At 42.2% G+C, this 20341-nt stretch overlaps 2 protein-coding genes across 3 annotated transcripts; both read left to right on the forward strand.

The window, feature by feature from the left end:
• Positions 1-277: 277 nt before the first annotated feature.
• LOC310856873 (protein C19orf12 homolog) lies at positions 278-5427 on the forward strand. The gene is made up of 3 exons (XM_083762385.1): positions 278-397; positions 2784-2941; positions 3570-5427. The coding sequence occupies exons 2-3, from the start codon at positions 2785-2787 to the stop codon at positions 3833-3835; spliced, it is 423 nt and encodes a 140-aa protein (XP_083618511.1). The 5' UTR covers positions 278-397; position 2784; the 3' UTR covers positions 3836-5427.
• A 5610-nt stretch (positions 5428-11037) lies between these two features.
• Positions 11038-19632, forward strand: rxylt1 (ribitol xylosyltransferase 1). Of its 2 annotated transcripts, XM_083762417.1 has the most exons (7): positions 11038-11072; positions 11193-11251; positions 11939-12130; positions 13741-13843; positions 14189-14503; positions 14848-15018; positions 16345-19632. In XM_083762417.1, the coding sequence occupies exons 1-7, from the start codon at positions 11065-11067 to the stop codon at positions 16745-16747; spliced, it is 1251 nt and encodes a 416-aa protein (XP_083618543.1). In that variant the 5' UTR covers positions 11038-11064; the 3' UTR covers positions 16748-19632. The 2 variants fall into 2 exon arrangements, with proteins under 2 accessions (XP_083618543.1, XP_083618542.1); XM_083762416.1 differs by having other exon boundaries at positions 11044-11251.
• The last annotated feature ends 709 nt before the right edge of the window (positions 19633-20341 follow it).

Consider the following 20341-nt stretch of genomic DNA (forward strand, 5'->3'; position numbering starts at 1 on the left):
GACAAGAAGTAGGTCAATGACCTTTTTTACTCAATGAATCAACGATCCTATGCTATCGCAGACGACGCAGAGCAGAGGATGTTTAACGTTTCTATTATTTATTATTTGATGTATTCCTCTGTCTGCAGTTCATTGGCTCACGTAGTTGCGAATCAAAGGCAGGCACCGAAAATAGCCGATCTACAAGCTCACAATGGGTCGCATGACTCGCGTCTGCAACGCATTGTGAGCTTGTAGATTGTTGGTGCGCGAAACCGCCTTGCGACGAAGCATCAATGTGGGCATCAGTGGCCCATCAGGCATTGCGTTTTGCGGTGCGATCATGTCATGATCTGTAATGTTGTCTCATGTCACACCAAACTCACAGATCTGGAAATCACCCACATTACTAAAACAGGTGAGTCAAACCTTTTACATTTTAAACGCATTTAGGCAAAGACGAAAGGCACATTTTGGGTAGTTAATATTAACACGACTGTCTTTGTCTAGTCATTCAGGCGGAGGGGGAGCTTTAATTCTAAATGCTGCTATTTTGGAGAAGCAATGTCCCTGTAATGTGATCTAAACATGTCCTAAGATACCAATGCCCTTGTATGTGTCTATCTATGTGAGGTGATTGTGATCCAAATATCACTGTTCTTGTTATTACTATTATTATCTGGCAATTATTATTATTAGCCTATCACTTTATTGTGTCCACTTCTCATGCTGGCCCATCATGCTGGCTCAACTTGAACTAGGTTAATTACTTCAGATTGTTAATATAATAATTTTTAGTCAGTGAAGATTCTGAATTTATTGATTTTAGATTAATTACTTAGGAAACTTTCTGTGTCATCATGATTCATTGTGGCAGTCAGATAAAATGCAACAAGACAAATACACAAGACTACCACACATGTATGGCATCACATGACTCCATAGTCCATACAACCATTGTTGTGTGAACAAGGCTTGTTGAACAATGCTGCACAATGATGCCTGTCACAGAGGATGTTTGACATTATATATTACTTATTTAATACTTATTATTTTATTTATTCTTACACTTGTACAAGGGTCCCCAAAAAAAGAAGTTATTATAATCCATTTCTAATGGATAAAGCTTTGGCCTGGAAGATAGGACATCTGGTGGTCCCCAAACTTTTTCAACACTTACCCACGACACTCTCCAGTTGGCGGGTCAGCAGTGATTGGCCAAATTTCACTGCCCCTTTCATCCGAGCTTCCAGGTATAGACATATCCACGGAGGGGCACCCCAGGCGCAGCCATCACCAAGACACAGCCAGCACCGATCAGCCACACCCGGCCAATAGGGCACTGCATCCATGGAGCAGTGTCCTGCTGGCCAGGTGCAGCCAACCAGCACTGACCACACCCAGGGCACCCCTCTGCGGACCCGTCCATTGTCCTTTCTCTTATGTCATAGCCAACAGGGGGCTCTTTCTGCCTTGTGTGTTCTTGGGGGATTGCAGACACTGAGAGGTCTCTAGGACTATGGTTTGCTTTCTGCTTAGGGTCCTCCTATGTCTCACTGTATGTCTGTGCAACAGTGCATGTCTGAACTTGTCCACACTTGGCCTTACTCTGGTGTTTTTTTTTTTACTTGTCCTTGTTCAATCTGTCCTGTCGAGTGTATTTCCCTTCCTATTGGGAGACTCTGTGGGGTATTGGTCATTTGTATGTTCTGTACTAATTTGTAGCTTGCTTGTTGTTAAAATAGCCTATCTACAAGCTCACAACGCCTCACTGCGATTAGAGAGGATCTGGGACAGGGTTAAGTTCTGATCAGAGGGGGCCAGTGGTTCTAAAAATGTTCATATCAACTAAGGACCCTCAAACGGATACATATTAGGCCATGCATATTCCAATAAGAGATGAGTATGAAAGTATGAAATAGTATAAATAGCTTATAGTATAAACTTATAGTATAGTTTATACTAGTATAAATAGTATAAACAGCAAATAGCTTTGCTGGGGTCCCCCCAAAGAACCCCTAGGGGTCCCCAAACTCAAATTTGACAATTTGGATATAAGAATCAGTAAATGACTGAATGATTCGGTCATAGTAAGTTCCACATGTTGGTGGCAGAGCAGAAGGATAAATGCTCTTACAATAAAATGTGAATGAGTAGTTGATTACATGCTGATAGTGTGCAACTTGACCTTTAGACTTTTATATTTGTTCTTCTTGTTAACAGTTTCCGTGCCGCGAATGGATTACTCCAGGTTAATGTCGCTGCCGTATCGGACATACCCGCCTTTTGTTTTATGTGTTTAATCCGCCGTAATGTAATGAATCAAAAGAAAATCCGTCTTCGTCGCGGAGTATGAGACTGGATGGCTTCGCTTTGATGACGAAACCGGAAATCGTCACATGCTGTGGGCTGCTAGGGCTTCTGGGAAATTGAGGCCAATGGAAATGCATTGGTTGCAACGCCTCATTGAAACCAATCTTGTGTGCGTCTTCCGGGTGCACCAAGATGGTGGATGCTACACACAGATCATAACAAACCACGGGAGCTTTTTTTGATGGATTTTCGCGGATTAAAAGCCCAAATAATTCAGCGTATGCTCTAAAGGTAATACAACAATCTCGGCAGTGAAGGGGGGTTGATTAAAATGCGGGTTAATCGTAAAAAACAGTCAAACTGTTAATGGCCTATGTGCAATCACACATGAACTGTCTTTGTGTGTGAAATGGGCTGTACAAATAAAGTTGCATTGGCTCTAATTAAATAATGATAGTTAAACTATACAATTCTTATTGATTGTTTCACAGAATGGATCGACTTCAAGATGTCATGCGCCTCTGTTGTGAGTTGTCAGCCAATCAGCAGATAAAGACAGCGGTGCAGGGCTCAGCGAAGGGCGCAGCAGCAGCTGGGACTCTGGCCTTTGCAGGAGGGTTGATGGGAGGACCTCTGGGTATTGCACTGGGTAAGCATTAAGTAACTTATCACAGCCCAGCCCAGTATGTTGTCATGGCACTAATTCTCATCCTTTTTCATTTCAAAGACCCCCCCAGTTTGATGTGCATTTGATAAAAACATCATGTATTTATTTTATTTTATTTTATTTTATTCAATTAACTTAGAGTGCACTGAGTTACATGTCCATTTTGGTTCCTAAAACTGTTAATCATGTAGCTGACTTTTAAAATCGTATTACCCTCTTGAGAGCCTCAGATCTTTTTCAATATCTTGGACACACGTTATTTACCACATTAATCCTAGCCTCCCTACTTTGGGCATGTCATAATAGGGCAGACATTAAAATAAAAAGGAGAGGTGAAATGCCAAAAATACTTTTATTGTTACCAACGTTTTGACAAACAAGTTGCCTTCTTCAGGGTATCGGTATCCGTATATAATAGGGCAGGCAAACATTCCATGCAAATACCAGTTTTACAAGTGCATAACTTGGTTGGGACTCGTTGTCTTCGCTGAACATATTATGTTCAGCAAAGAGATTTGGTTTAGACTAGGGAAAAAGTATACTGTACGTCCCTGGGATACCTCGATCAAAGTATGGGTTGGAGTTGTTAACCTCACTCTCCCTCCAACAGGGGGCGCTGTTGGTGGTCTTCTGGGGTGCTGGCTAACCAGTGGACAGTTCAAACCTCTACCTCAGATCATCATGGAGCTATCCCCCCAGCAGCAACAGAAGCTTTATGGGGACGTCATGGTCATTCTGGGTGAGGTCCAGTGGACAGACGTCGCCCAGCTGACTGCCTTGGTAATGGGCAACAGCACCATGAAACAGCAGATCACTGGTGCCCTCCTTGGATATGTAACCAGAGAACTGCAGGCAGAGGTGCATTATGTGGACTAGACTTATGTCTGGATTGAGAACCGGTGTCTTAACTGGACATTATTACTGAAGCAAAATTACAATTCTTTTGAGGTTTGGTGTAACCTGCCATCATGTACAGTAATTCCAAATATTGGTGACATCAAATTATTTAATTTTTTGTAGTTGTTCCAATTGATTCCTCTCTACACACTTGATGTGTTGTCACTGCTGCTGTATGGAGGTAGAGCCTTCGTGCCACTCCTCCTGTCCAACACTCCCTGCTGACAGGCTCCGCCCCAGCCTGTATACGTGCAGTGACAATTTACCACCCTCCCTACCTGGCTTCCCTCCCCCAAACACTGGCCAGTTGTGTGGAGTAGACGCTCGGCAAAGCCGGACGCACCTTGGTGAATTCAAACCTACAACATCTGCAATGTTGGGCAGGCACTTTAGCACTGCGTAACATGAACACCTCACGATTCAGGATTCTGACAATGTATAACATTAGAAAACCAGATTTTGTTTTTGAGGGTCGCGCATCCTGTGCCCAGCTTTCCGGGTTTGTATAAACACAAACATTGGCTTGTGATTTGTTGATCACCCCATAGCGATGATTTGATTGGCTGAGCAAAGTACATATTGAAGATAAAAGTGAGGACGCACATTGTAATTGGCCAGAATGAGATGTCCCTCACTTCACATGGGTGTGATTTTTCTTCAATTTGATACAAATACAAATTCGAAGATCTGTATCTATGGATCCAGTCTGGCTAATTAAAATAGTAAAATAAACAGGTTGACATCTTTCTTATTAAAAAAAAAAAAAAATGCTGTCAGGTTTTGCTTTAAGGGGAAAAAAAGTCACCAGCAGTGCATTATCTATTTATTTATTTATATAAATATCCATTGCTGATAATCACATGATAATTTGTATAGCTTCAAAAGTTGTGATGGACGTGTCGTTTGGTGCTTACTCAGACCACACGTCAAGTCACTTTACATAAGAAGCTAAATTTGCATATTTGTTTGCAAGGTAGCTACAGTGTAGTAGCAATGTGTACTGTACAGCATACCATAATTTTTTGCCTGAGACCTTTATTTAGGTTGCCAATTATTAAACTGAAGGAATTTGTTCAACTGATTAGTCAAATTTGATTCCATGCTGTTGATCACTGGCAAAATGTTTTCCACCATCTGTATATAAGTTGACATTATTTAAGACATTACCACATCTGCAAACTTTTTACCTGAAATTTGTACGTACTTCTTGGTAAAGTTGGGCAGCCACTTCAATGAACAAGTAGTATGTATAATCTGGGACGTGTTAATACTATATTGTTCCCACTGTACTTACGGCTGCAATCCATTTTACTTAATCTTTGTGAATAAAATATTTTTTACCAATCTATATGGTAGAGTTAGAGTATGTTATTAAGTATAACTACCATGGTACATCTGTGGTTGGAGGTGGTCTCCCTACTCTTTATACCGTGGTGTCAGGTAGGACACATACTGGTTGACAATGTCAATAACGTTATTTTCATTATAGTTCGGACATTAATTGCAAGTACGTGTCTGTCAGGCAGAAACAATGGACATAAAACATAGTTGATTGTGCATTCGAGTGGATTTCCAACGTTTCCTTTTTTATGTTCAAACTTACTTTTCAAGAAATGGACAAAAATCACCCATGAACTAGGATCCAATGTAGTATTGTTAATACTTTGTTAAATAAAATCAACAGACAGATTTAACAAAAAATTAAAAATGGCAGCTCCACAAGCTTGTCATTGTGTTGCATTGTGACCTGCTGTGATCTGGTACGTCAGCTATTGACAAAGTAGGGCATTATTTTCAGTAGAAGGCTGCGACAAAAGTATTTAAAACATATAGTTATTAAGAGATCTCACAACACAGATGTGACTGATCTATATCATGAAGCCTAATTTATTCTCCATTGCAAGACTTCCTTGCACGCCAAAAATAGCTGACCTACAAGGCAAGCTCACAATGTTGCGTGTGCAACACTGAGGCCCTCATTTATCAACCGTGCGTACGCCAAAATATGGGTGCACACCGAAATTACCGACATTTTCGGCATTTACCATTTCCGCCAAAGCTTGAAATTGAACTTGAGTAGGACAAAAAGTCACGTCTGGTCGGGAGCTGACGTACGCTTTGTCCTCACCAGTTTTTCTGTCGTAGAACAGCGGAGCAGCATTGTTTGACCAGCCGAGAGGCTGTCACAGGCATCTAAACATATGTTTTCACTCCTAAAATGTATAAAACTAATAATACATGTGAAAGAAATATATTTTGTAAAGGCATGTCATAGGAAATTGGTAGGATAGGAGTGTGCAAGCAATTAAAATCACGCAATTAAAAACAATGTTGCAACTTGCAAGTCATGCTTAAGCCATTTAAACAGTGTTTTGCGTGAGCGCATACCGGTAGCCCCCCCCCCCCTCCTGCAATAGTTAACTTCCATGACATGGATCGAGAGGCATTTGCATAGCTGCAGCTATAGCTCTTCTTTTCGCAGATAAGCCTGGGACCGAGGTTATGCTATAGTCAAGTCTACCAACCAACGGGTAGCCTATGGCTACTGCAATCTACAGCCATGTCTTTCTCGCGTTACGTCACGTCCTTTTAATTAAGTATAAACCCGACGCTCGAATGCCAAATGTGCCGTGCCGGCGTGCCAGCCAACGCAAGTGCAGGGGAATCCAGTGGACCGCATCGGAGATAGGCTAACCCAGCCAGCCCACCAGTGCCAGTGCCATGTACATGAGGCTGGTTTAGGCACCACATTAATATAATTGACAGTTGACACTAGCCCAGCCACTGCAGCGACTCGCGAGGAAATCTAAATAGATTGTCATAAACGTGCATGGTCAGTGGTCACGGTGTCATGGACGGACCACCACAAGAGACAGACAGGACAGGAGGGAGGAGATGCACCTAAAACAGCAGCGTGTGTGCGCGCCTATTTAATTCATGGTTCGCAGGTTCAGGTTTTCGTTCACTAATATATTTTGTTGTATATTAAATGAATGAAGACTTTAATAATTTAATATAGGCTACAACAGTAGCCTACAACTTACAACACACAGCAGGCGCGTAGCGTGGATCAAATGATTGACTGGGCAAATTAGCATGGGGGGGTGGGGCACATCCCCGGCCGTTAAGTGTGAAGTGTGGACGGTTTGGGGGACCATTTAAAACAAAGGTGGCTTGCATGCTGTGGTTTACTAACCAGAAAGGCAAGCGAGGTGAGAGGAGAAACAGACAGGGTAGGCCTACAGCTTTATTTAATTCATGCAGGTGTTCGTTCTTTATATATTTAAAATACAATAACACACCAGTTGGGCTTGCAAGTTGCGTGTGCGTGCGTGCGCATGTGTGTGTGTGTGTGTGTGTGTGTATGAGTATGAGGGGGGGGTGAGGCGGGCAGCAAGGGGAAAATTAGCTTTTTCCATTGTGTAACTATGGTTACAATACCATGCGTTGTTTGGTCGTATTGCAGAACGTTCATGTCGTAAAAACGAGGGTGAGGCTTGATTTCATAGGGCGTGCCAGATAGATTTCAGCCGTCACATTTATTAACGTCGGAACGAAATTAAGGAAGGATCAGCTGTTTGCATTTATAAATGCCGTGGCGACGTGGGTGTACTACGAAACCTGCACTCGAATCTGTGGCAGATTTTACACTCGATTGATAAATGAGGGCCTGAGTTTGTAGTTCAGCTATTTTTGGCACGTGGCGCTGTCTTGCGAAAAAGCAGGAATTGAGCTTCACACAGAGGTAGAGCTTCAAGTGACTATCCCACCACGACTGTCATCATCAGGGAATTCGTAATAGGGCACCTCCAGGTTGAGAGGAGCAGGTCTCTTACTAATTCTCCCGAGGGGTCGTAGTGGGAGCCATGGCATGGGCAGTAGTAGCCTCCATATTCTCCAGCGATGGCTATGGGCACACAGCCCAGCTGTACTGGTACATATTGATTAATTGAAAAAGTAAGCTACTACTTGAAAGTTGCAGCTGTAGCCGGCAATAGCTATATAGAATTGTACCGAACGAAGTTACATGCCTTTTTTGTTTTTTGACACTCCTGGGTCCCTGTGTCCGAGCATGAAAATAGCGTTTGGTTGGTTTTCATCACCAAGTGTCACTGTTGTGCAGCCTAATACACACACACACACATATTAACTGTATATATGATTATTTTGGGTGTGACAGTACAGTACAGTAGAGGGACCCCCACACGGTAACTGACTTCACTGTTTCGGACGTGGGGTGGCTCGCCGGAACCGGCCTGGCCCCTGGGCGCGTCCTGGGGGTCTGGATGTTCCGGGGACCCCCCAGGGACCCCCACGGGCCACGCGGTAACTGTAATTTCTCGACCGTTTTGGACGGACGGGCCGGCACCCTGGGCTTGTTCCTGTGGGTCTGGAAGTTCCAGGGACCCCCTGGGGAGCCCCACACGGAGTTGCACCACTCACTTCACACGGGTGTGGAGAAATTAATATATACTATGAGTCTATGCCCATGCAGTATCTCAACTCAAACTGAAACTTCAGGAGTAAAAATGTCTTCAAATGCATCTATGTTTTTAACTTCCAAACACAGGTTTTAACTTTTTACACCTTTATGTCTGGTCTGCAACCAAGAACAATACAAGGTCTTATTCCAAAGACAAACCCTGCATGTCAACGAATTGACATCTGTAACCAGAAAGTGAGGACTGAGGAGCTATAGTAAGCTACATTTACCCAAGTACATAAGTACAATTTTGATGTACTTGTAGAATGTACTTTACTTTTGAGTTACATTAAAAGTGATGAACACATTTAATGCATTAATTACAACCCAATGTCCTATCATGTATACTCATGCCACAGTGTCGCTCGCCGAAAACAGCAGCCGAAAACAAGCTCAAACGGTTGCATCGCAAGGCAGTTTGAGCTTGTAGATCTGCTATTTTCGGTGAAAACAAACCCGACCTTTAGGGCATGCGCATGCATGAAGTCAACTGCTGGGCGAGCACTGGCATATTGGTATGGGGGGTCAGATCAACATATTATGGAATGAATTCTGTACTGGCCATATATGGAGCGTGTCTTGAGTATACAGGGTTTGATGTGGTCAGATCAACATATGGAATGTCAGAACAGGTAAACTCCATATATGGAGATATAAAGGTGGCAGTGGGGGCAGTGTCTTGAGTGTACAAGGTTTGATGAGGGCCCAGTTAGGGCCGGGCCTTAATTTTCGGGCCTGTTGAGAACTCTAGTTTTTGCCGACTGCCGGGCTCAGCTGCACTAATAACTATGGGGCAGGCCCGTCTAGGGTTTAAATGGACAAGTACCAGTCAAAGAGGAAGGATGGATGGGGATTAAGGATCAACATATGGAATGTCAGAACAGGTCACCTCCATATTATGGAGATCTAAGGGTTGAGGTTTGAGGTCAGATGTAGAGTTGCTGGCCAATAATGATGACATGAGAGCATTTCCATATATGGGCTTAATAGGGATCTCCATCCCTGATGATGTCACGACTCACGTGATGTCACGAGGCATGGCCATGGTCATGCCTGGGGTGGAGTGACTTACCAACTGACGGAAATTGCACATAGAACCTTACCCAAAGCAGCTGTCAGTGGCACCGCTCCCTTTGCGACCACCCCGGGTGTCTTCAGGGTCAGACCCTTCGCCCAGTTCGCTGTGTGTTTAGTGGCCAGAGCCGCGCCACAGCGGGCGGCTATAGACAGATTCATGTTGAACCCAAACGTGTGGTTCTGTTAATTGATTGATTGAAGTATTTATTAACAGTTTGCAGAATGGGTACATTTCACATGAAAGCACAACTCAATACAAAGACTGTTACTGTGGACGACACACTGATAAAGCATTACACTTGTTTACAACAGGGTCCACCTTTTTCAATTCATCAGAACATTTAGAGACTAACAAATACAAAACAAATACACTTCTATATAAAAAATCAGACCAGTCTGAAGCGAGTGGTGAAACAGCACCCCTATTGATACTCATTGGACATAGGTTGGGACATAGGGACAAAGCTGTTCCTTGGAGTGGTTGCACCACTCAAAAACAGGAAATCATGTAAGGAGGTAAAAAGGGAAAGGAAACATAAGGGGGCGGTGGGGATTCAGATTTTACGGGGGCCAGTTTTGAATTGCAGCCGTCCGTAGGTGCCCTTTGAGAGCGGTTTTGAAGTTGTCAAGGGATTGTCAACTTCCTTTTCCCTCAAACCGATTTTTCTCAAGCTGCAGGCTACGAGAGCTTTTATAGCCTGTTGTTCCTGCCTGTCGACTACAAACTACAACATATCATCCGCTTCCGACAGGATCATACTGACTTTTGAAACAGAGACCAGGCCTCCGAGGTGGTGGAAAGCCTGGTGAGGCGAGGTTATGTTTTGCCAGTCTAGATGAGGGGGGCGTGTCCTGATGGGAAAATCATGCATGTGCATACTCTCTATTTTGACCCTTGTTTGTGCCGAATCTGGGTTGGTTGATTGATTGATTGATTGTATTAAGTATTTATTAACAGTTTGCAAAATTACAGTACATTTCAAGTACAACTCAATACAAAAACTGCAACTGGAGCAGACCATATATAATAATAATATAATTATAATAATATAATAACATAATAGGGGAACACATCGGAACCTTAGTATATATTAAGATCGGAACACATTCTAGCTGGGAAAAGTCTTTGATTGATTGATTGATTGATTGATTGAAATATTTATTAACAGTTTGCAGAATTACAGTACAATTCAAGCACAACTCAATACAAAGACTGTTAACTGTGAGTGGACGACCCAATAAAGCATTACACATTTACACTTGTTTACAAGAGGGTCCACCTTGTTCAATTCATCAAAACATTTAGAGACGTACATATATACTTCTATAAAGCCAAAGAGCAGAACGGGAATTCATCATAAAGGAGGTAAAAAGGGAAAAGAAACATATACATCACTGGCCGCGCCGCCTTCTGCATATCACGCGCATTTACTGATTATGTTCTTTTAAATTTTATACTTACAAGCGAGTTTTTTTGTCGATATCAATTCGTCGTGCTCTTTTGCCACAAACGTGTAGTTAAAATGGGATATTTTAAGAACACCCAATTTAGTACAGGCATAGTTTTGGGACTGGCTTATTTAGGGGTCCTCGTGGTGTAAACAATAAAGGAAGTGGTTACGCAAACCTGAGGAGAAGAATCTGCACAATGGTTACGTGAGAAAGAGTACATGAATAATAATAAAAAATGAAAATACCTAAAAGAAAACTATTCCTTTTGATAATTTTTGCATACGTGGCCTTTTCTCTCTATGCGGCGTATAATGTTTTCTTTAGTGCCAAAGTGGTTTCCCGTGTACACAGAGTAGTGAAGAAAGAGAATGGTGCACCCGCAGGTAAACAACAACAAACTATTATAATTATTACCGTTATTATTATTATTATTATTATTATTATTATTATTATTATTATTAGTAGTAGTAGTAGTATTATTATTATAGCTCAACTCATCTTTATTGTCATACCACAGGTTTACAACAGGTGTAAAACAAAAGTGGGCGAATCATTGTAGTTTCCAGAAATGTGAGATGAGAGAATGAAATAGAAAAACTAGGTCAGATGTCAACATGGCAGTGTAACATACTGTACATCAGCAGTGTGATGATTAGTTGTACTGACAGAGATCTACATACGGTTCTTTGTTTAAGGAAAAATCAATACAGTTAGTTTATAACCTTTATGTACTTTAATAATCTTTTACTTAATTATTTTGTTTTTTTTTGTTTTGTAAACTAAAGCATCTTTTTTGAGCACCTAGAAAAGCTATACGTTCTTTGTATTATTATCATCACCATTATTATTATTGCGTTGGTGTCCCTATTTTGGGCAGGTCATAGGTGAAATACTTTTCATTTGTAAAACTTTCAAAAATACCAGATTTGCATGTTGTGAGCTTATAGATCAGCTGATTTCGCTGCTTGTTGTCTAACAACAATGTATATAGTGGTTAAACCCATTCCTTTGCTTCAAACACCATTAGGAATGTCATAATGGAGATCTTCTGTTCTTCTGTGTATTTACAGGTGGTGTCAGAGATGGAGGTGCTATTGCACCTTTCGTAGAAGATGAAGAGTGGAACCCATGGGAAGATGAGGAGGTGGAGTACAACTCGGCGCTGCACAAGAAGAGAGAGGCGTACAGACAGTATCTGGCCCAAATGGACAAGAACAAACCCAAAAGACACAAGGTCCAAATCTGGGGTAAAGCTGCCATAGGTAAGACAATAAGACATACGTCACTATTACTAGTCCTACCTGTGAGTGACCTCACCACACTGTGGGATGGAACTACAACAGGGAGTGGTCACAGATGGAGCTATGTGCCTATAGGCTCGGAAACCCAGACGTTTTTATTTCAAGGAAGATGTCCCTAGCTTTTGCATGGAGTGTATGTTTGTGTTGTTATCCACTGCTCATTACAGTGGCGATTCTAGGGTCAGACCTTTTGGGCGTCTCAGACCCTATGTGACTGGATAATTATATACATTACAACATGAATTGTTACAACATACATTAAACAATACCTCCTGAGCCCTTAGTCAAAACCTGCACTGATGGTATATGTTTATTACTAGAATCCTAGCGCCACGCGTCGCAAATGGGAAGAAGGCAATAGCGGGAGGGTGATGCGTTTAGTTTTTTTTACTTGGAAAAGCACATGGATATGATCATAATATCCATAAAATAAATCCGTCATTGCATTGTTTTGTTCATAATATTACAAAGATAAAACATGAAAGGGGCTTTTTTTATAGTATCAAAACAAAAAATATCTTTGGACATAACACAAAACAGTGGTCAGAATGAAAATGAAAGTACCCTTTCCTAATGAGCATCGACATCAAACTTGCAGCCAAATGGTTTGTTGTTTTAATGATGTATTTCTTTCTTTCTTTTTTCAATTTTTTGGGGTGCTGATGTGAAATGTATCCCTAAAAATGTATGAAAACTCCTTTCTCACAATCTCACTCAGAGGTGGGCTGTGGACAGTTAAGAAACCTGCCTACCAATGAAATAATTGGTAGGCACTAGGTTGGTAATTGCAAAGAAGTTTTCAAACTTTTTATTATTATTTATTTTATACAAAAGAATCTTGAGTCAGTATGCTACTTTAGCTTGGAATCCCCAATGACGATGTCATTGGTAGGCAGGTTTCAGACCTGTCCACAGCCCACCAATGAATCACAGGAAACATATCATCTTAGAAATTAATATTAGTGAGGAGGACCAATGGAATGGACCCTTTGGGCCAGATTCACAAATCTCACGTGTCATTCACCAAAGGTTGCGTAATGGCTTCATTTGTGCAGATCGTGACTGGAGCTCATTTTGCCTCTTTACCGAGCGATTCGCCTGGTATTGAACATCCACACCAATTTCACGCCATATAAGGCAACAGGAAATAGCTTTCCTCGGGTGAAAAACATAAGAGAGTATAAGAGTTGGCTTTGTCCGAGGCTTAAAAGGTCTTTAAATAAATACCTATGGGAAAGATTAATGAGGAATTATCTTCCGGGCCTATCATCGTCATGAAAGGGGGCAGGACTGCGACGCTCTATAACATTTTTATAAATAAATGTATGTCCATAGTCACTATACTGCACCAGAGAGTTTTTACTGAGCTTATGTTGCGGTGGATAAGAGTCTTCTAAATGCATTCATTGTAAGTTGTCTGAAGCTGTTGCTCTGTTGTAATCTTTTAGTTTTAATCTTTTAGTTTTGAACAAAATAAAATGGCGAACAAAACAAAATGATACACCAGTCAATAAACTCAGTTATGATAACACCAAATCTTTAATTGTATTTTGGGCTTCTTTTCTCTTCAGGGCTTTACCTGTGGGAACATATTCTAGAAGGACCCCTCAACCCTACAGACAAAGTGGCGCAATGGAGAGAGGGGGAGCTTCAATCAGGGAAGATTGATTTCAGGTAGGATGCCACAGAGATACTTTTAACCACTTAAACACCATTTATCTTGTTTGCCAGGGTCCCCCACAGGTCTATACACCCCATACATTTTTCCCTCAACACCCAAATTATTCGCTAAAAATATCAGATCTACAAGCTTGTAGATCGGCTTTTTTAACAGAATGTTTGCCTTTTATGATACGTTTGCACACATTTTTAGCCCATTCATTGAATTTAGATGTAACCAAACGTACCTGTAGATATAGATCTCAGAATGTGAGTCTATGACCAAAACCATTTCACTGATAGTTTTTTTCTCTTTCTCCATTTATTCTCTCCATCTTCCCTTCTTGACACCATCTCTAGTTTTTACACGGGCCCCGCAGTGGTCCAGGGCCACGTCCCTGTTGACATGAAGAGCCTGGTTGTAGTTCTGAACGGCCGTGAGAAGCAGAAGATTTCCTACTCCACGCGCTGGCTGGAACACGTCCAAGCGTTGGTCCAGGCCCGCACAGTGTCCCATGTGGCTGTGGTGCTGCTAGGCGATGAACACTGCACCAATGACTGGATCGGCCCCTACCTGAAGAGGAACGGAGGTTTTGTAGACCTGCTGTTCCTGGTGTATGACAGCCCCTGGGTCAATGACAAGGACATCTTTCAGTGGCCACTTGGGGTTGCCACGTATGTCATCTCTTTAGTATTTTTGTATAATTTAGTTTTTTCCATGGTTGTACACCATTATAACTGTAAATATCATGTCCTACCCGGATTTTGAACATTTCCACTGTTGAGGCTAGAGAGCTCATTCAGATATCTCTGAATTTCATGCAATAGCTGTCAACCAGTAGTGGCCCTACCCGACCGCAAGGTCTACATGTAAATGTGTCAATAGGCAGTAGCCAGATCACCTCCAACCACCAAAGTTGTGTTAGTTATATTGTATTTACAAGGTACAATAATATAATACTGTGAAGTTTTGATGAACAACACGTCTTTAAGGTGTTTTCATACTTGTCTGTGCACAGGTATCGGCAGTTCCCCTTGGTCAGGCTTAATCCTCTGATGGTCACCTCCATCAGGCCATACCTCTGCAATTTCCTAGGAACTGTTTACAAAAATTCCTCCAGAGAAACGCTCATGCAGGTGCTGAAACGAGCTAACCTGGAGAAAGAGTGCATCACCACTGCCAGGGAGAAGTAAGTTGTTTTTCTTGGTTTTTTTGTCTAAAAAGAAGAAATAATCTTTACAAAAGTAAGTGTTTTTCTGTGCCTAGAAGGAAAAGCTTCCTACACGAGACAATCTATAACCCCACAACGTGTCGCATCTGTGGGTTTGTGTAGATCAGCTGTATTTGCCTCAGGACACCATTGTTCAAGGAAGCATAAATTGGGAAGGCTATAAAGCTATGAAACTGTTTCCAGAGGAAAGGATCGTGCTCGCATGTGCACCAACACACACATGCTCGCATCCACTGACTACTTTCACCTGTTAGGTCTGTTCTATTTACTTTGGTACTTGGTACACTGGCTTTCGTCTGTCTGTTCCACGTCCAATCGGAGGCTGTGTACAGAAATACGTTATGCAGGGCATTGCAGGCACGTTAGGCGTTTATGCATGCCGTGGAAGAGGACCCCCATATACAGTATAAGATATAGCAAGATTTTGAATAGCTACTTGTATCTACAAGTATAGTATATATCAAGCTAAAAATCCCACAAGGTGTCAGTGTGAAACATTTTATTTTTGGTGTATAAATTAAGCATCCGTCTGTGGTAGCTGTACGATAATGTTAAAGAAATCGTTCGGTGAGCACTTCTAACACAGTTAAACAAAATAATGAGACAGACACAATTCAGAGTTTCAGAGTATTGGAATAGAATGTATTCGAATACGGAGACAGTAGTGAAGCGTTACAATGGAACACCGTACTGACTCAACCACATCTCAGTCAGACTTCAGCTTAAATACATTTCCTAACCCCCTCAGGGGTAGGTGGGTCCTAACACATGCCAATGAAAAGACCACACAAGTCACAGGTCAAATGTCAGTGGGAACAGAAAACAGCTTCTCATGGTTCGGTTTATGATGTCCTTAAGTGCACAAGCTGGTAGGCCAGTAAGGAGGGAGTTACAATAGTCGAGTTTTGACAAGACTGTTGTCTGGATTAGGAGCTGGGCTGATTCCTGGGTGAGGAACGGTCTAATTCTAACTCCGGCCACAATAACTAGAATTAGCCCTACCTTCAGTGTATTTGCGAACGCAACTATGAGACCCTGCAGATCATGTCTGTCTGTGTGTGTCTGTCTGTCCCGCTGTGACACCACCCGCCCGCCACCAGAGGGCGCAGCTGTAGCACACACACACACACACACACACACACACACACACACACACACACAAACAACCACACACACACACGAGCTGCGTTCGCTTCCCGCGTTTGCGCGTCTTACTTGTCTATTATATGGAATAATGTTTTGACGTGTCTTGCATGTAAACACAACACTGTGTCCTTGTCTCAGGTGGCTTCCCCAGGAGACACCAGAGAGCCTGAAGCAGTACCAGACGGCTCTGGCCCAGAGCGAGCTGACGCTCTGCCCGGTAGGCGTCAACGCAGAGTGCTACCGCATCTACGAGGCCTGTGCTTACGGCTCAGTCCCCGTGGTGGAGGACGTCCAGACACCCGGAGCGTGCACGACCGGAGACAGCACCCCGCTGCGCCTGCTCAAGGCCGCCGGAGCGCCCTTCATCTTTGTCAAAGATTGGAAGGAGTTGCCTGCTGTCTTGGAGAAGGAGAGAGGGCTGAGCCAAGAGCAGAAGATTGACAGGAGGCGGCGGCTGCTGGAGTGGTACACCAGCTTCCGTCAGCAGATGAAGGAGAGATTCACTGAAGTCCTAGAGGAGACATTCTTTAATAGTGGCTGATAAATTATATAAAAGATGTACAAGGGTGTCTGGAACCCGACCAATATCGGTTTGGCCGATATATCGGCCATTATTTGACTTTTATGATCGGTATTGGCAATTTTGCAGCCAATGTATCCTGATTTTTAACCACTTCTCACGTGTTGATCAGGAAAAATGAATGATCTAGCAAGATTCAAAGACTCGCTCGCCCCCATTTTCTTCGCAGACCAGGATCTTGTATTCTTGTATTTGTTTTACTCAATATAAGGTTAAAAAAATCACACCTGTGTGAACCGAGTGGTGCAACTCCCCCCTCTCTCTCTCTCTCTCTCTCTCTCACACAGCACTACCCCTCTCTCTGTTTCTGGCACCCCCTACTGGTATTAATAAATGCACGCACGCAGCATTACCCCGTGTTCCAATTTCACGCATGCGCACACCACTCGTGCTCATGACCACTGATACAAACAGGTAGGTACACGGACATTGCTGGTTGTAGGAGTGGTTGCACCACTCAATAAGTTGAGGTTAGGCATAGTTTTACTGAGGATATGTTTAGGGATCAGGTTAGGTTTTGGCACCGTTTTACTGAGGTTACGCCGGGGCGACTGTATTTTGCGGCGAGCGTTTTGGTATTCCTTTCAACCTGTCCTTATTTTGGGCATGTCATTATAGGTATATGTTGCTAAAGTTCAAAGATTTTCCAAAAAGCTGATTGATTAAATGATTGAAATTTTTATTCATAGTATGTAGTATGGGTACATTTCAACAAAAGTACAGGTCAATACAAAAACTGCGATGAGGATAAAACCAGAAAAAGCACTAAGACTTGTTTACATCAGGGTCCTCCATTTTCAATTCATCAGTTAAATCTGATCTACGTGTTGCGTCCAAGTGTTGTGTTGTGAGCATATTTTGAAAATATTTGAATAGGACTTAAGTTAATGAACTAAACTGCACTATGTAACTTTCCTCTTCTACCCTGGATTTGAACCTGGTTTCCTGAAGTGCTGAACCTTTTTTTTTTTACCTTGAATCTTGATCATCAGGTCAAAATGTCTGTGTCTAGGTGAGACATGACCTTTAATACGATGTAAATGTCTCGATAGAAGATCAGGGAGACAAAACCACCCCAACACACCCCGTTTGTATGAGTTATATTGTATTAATATACATTATCACAGATACAGATTGGACAAAATTACATTTTATTAATTAAAAAAAGGTTAAGAGTGGTTTAGGTTGCGCTAAATATCGGACCGATCGGTTGGTCTTACAGATGATCTGTGATATTTATCACTGCACATACGGCAGGGAGTGTTGGGTGGGAGCAATGGGTCGGAGGCACTGTATCCTCCCGGTGGTGGCTCCTCACTGCCAGTAGAATAATACATACAGAAATGTGTGTAGCGATTTGGCCCCTTTTTACTATTTTGAAAAACTATTTATAGTTCAAATAGCCAATCTACAAGCTCACAATGTGTCTGGTTAGTTGAACAATTTTAACTAACAAAATAGTCTAAAAAATGTATGGATAAGGGTATAGCAGTGCTAGTGACGCTGACGCCTGCGTTCGACTCCCTATCTTGACAGCTTTTGCGGTATCTCCCTATCTCTCTCAGGTGCATATCTTTGGTCCGACGTCCTAACAGTCCAACACCCTACCCCAAACCCTAACCACACGTGGAAGCCACGGGTGAGTCTTAACTGGCCACGTATGTCAGAGTCACGGGTGAGGCTTAACCCATTTAGACCTGAGAACGATTCTACAAATAGCAGACCTACAAGCTCGTAACGCGACACTCGGTGCAGCGCTATGAGCTTGTAGATCTGCTATTTTTATAACATCATGCTTAAAACACCAAAAGGGGTTCCCGCCAAAAATGGCCAGCCACGTATGTCAGACTATTGGTACGTCGGACTAGTGTATGCCCCCCATCACTATCCCCATTTTCTACTGTATATCAATAAAGTTAGAAAAAAAAGCCCCAAAATATTTTTTGGGCTAGTTTTGTTTTTGTGGCTTTTGCCTTTATTTTATATTTTTTATGGAGGGACAGACAGTAGGCTGACAGGAAATGGGGAGAGAGATGGGGGGATGACATGCAGTGAAGGCTGTCGGGATCGGGAGTTGAACCCGCGGCACACTGCCAGACTGGATTACCAGCCAAGGTGCCTGGACTGCTGAGCCACGGCCCAGGTCCCCAAAAGATATCTTTAAAATAATGTGATAGGATGACATAACGACTACATTGGGGAGACAAAGGGGTAAATATAATTAGATACTCTAAAATAAAAATAAACAGTTAACCTATTGTGACCTGCCCAGACACAACAAGCATGCCCTAGGGTTCATGTGGAGAAGTGATGTATTAATGCTATATTGGTGTAGTGCTCTTGGTGACATTCTGTGTACAAGTTATGTACATGTTTTGGATTGTTGGAAAAGTTGTAAAGTGTCTGTTTTGCATTTAAATAATCAGCAAAATGTTGTGTGAGGCTACTGTAGATTTAACATAGAAATGTTTACAAAGACGGAATGTCCAGGCTGCTCAAGGTCATGAAAGCTCGAAAAGAAGAAAGAAAAAAATGCCCATGGGTTTTGATGTTCAAATTATTTATGCTTTTTGTACATTTTGTTTCTACTTATTTGAAATTGTGATATTAAATGCACTGATCGTACAAAAAAAGGAAACGCTATATGATTGTCCCAATGAGATCATCATTAGTATGTGTTATAATACAGTGTGTTAACTTATATTACATGGTAGTAAACTACATCTCTGGAAATGGATAGTGTGTTATTGCTTCCTTTAATGAAGACATTTCCTGTTCTTATTTTTTATGTTGTGATCATGGATGTATATGGCTGTGTGGTGCATGGATTTTATAACAAGGTGCAATAAAATTCAATACTGTTTTAAAAGCTCCCAAAATAATTTATTGATGGAGCGGACAAAAAATACGTTTCAGCTATCGGGAGGTTATTTATTTATTTAGTATAGTTAGTTATTTTTTGGATCCTGCACCCATTGCAATTTGTGGATGTGTGTGCACCTCTTGACCATTGTAGTGTTCCATGAGTCTGCACAAACTGCACTCCAAGTCTCCAACCAATCACATGCCAGATTGTCGTGTGTGTGTGTGTGTGTGTGTGTGTGTGTGTGTGTGTGTGTGTGTGTGTGTGTGTGTGTGTGTGTGTGTGTGTGTGTGTGTGTGTGTGTGTGTGTGTGTGTGTGTGTGTGTGTGTGTGTGTGTGTGTGTGTGTGTGTGTGTGTGTGTGTGTGTGTGTGTGTGTGTGTGTGCGCGCGCACGCGCGCGTGCTATGAACATTCTGGACTCCTGTAGACTACACTACAGTATAGCCTATACATTAAATTAAAATCATTGTTAGATGAAAATACATGAGTTCAGTTCCCCCACACAATTAGACAACGTATTTAACATGGGGTACAATATATGGGATGAGATATGTGTGCCGTGCGAATAGTAGGCTAGTATACCCATAGTGCCATAGATAGCTACAGTATATGTCTAATACCTATGGTCAATATGGCACTCATCCATTACTCCGGTACGGCAGGTGGCGGTATCTACCACCAATCCACCAAT

This window comes from Protomyctophum parallelum (assembly GCF_964188405.1).
Source record: "Protomyctophum parallelum genome assembly, chromosome: 4".
In the NCBI taxonomy this organism is placed as follows: domain Eukaryota; kingdom Metazoa; phylum Chordata; class Actinopteri; order Myctophiformes; family Myctophidae; genus Protomyctophum; species Protomyctophum parallelum.

Excerpts from the sequence above, each read along its gene's own strand:
- LOC310856873 (XM_083762385.1), top strand. The coding sequence starts at position 2,785 with ATGGATCGACTTCAAGATGTCATGCGCCTCTGTTGTGAGTTGTCAGCC. Across the intron at positions 2,942-3,569 it reads ACCTCTGGGTATTGCACTGG|GGGGCGCTGTTGGTGGTCTT; the intron begins GTAAGCATTAAG and ends TCCCTCCAACAG.
- rxylt1 (XM_083762416.1), top strand. The coding sequence starts at position 11,104 with ATGAAAATACCTAAAAGAAAACTATTCCTTTTGATAATTTTTGCATAC. Across the intron at positions 11,252-11,938 it reads AGAGAATGGTGCACCCGCAG|GTGGTGTCAGAGATGGAGGT; the intron begins GTAAACAACAAC and ends GTGTATTTACAG. Across the intron at positions 12,131-13,740 it reads CTGGGGTAAAGCTGCCATAG|GGCTTTACCTGTGGGAACAT; the intron begins GTAAGACAATAA and ends TTTTCTCTTCAG.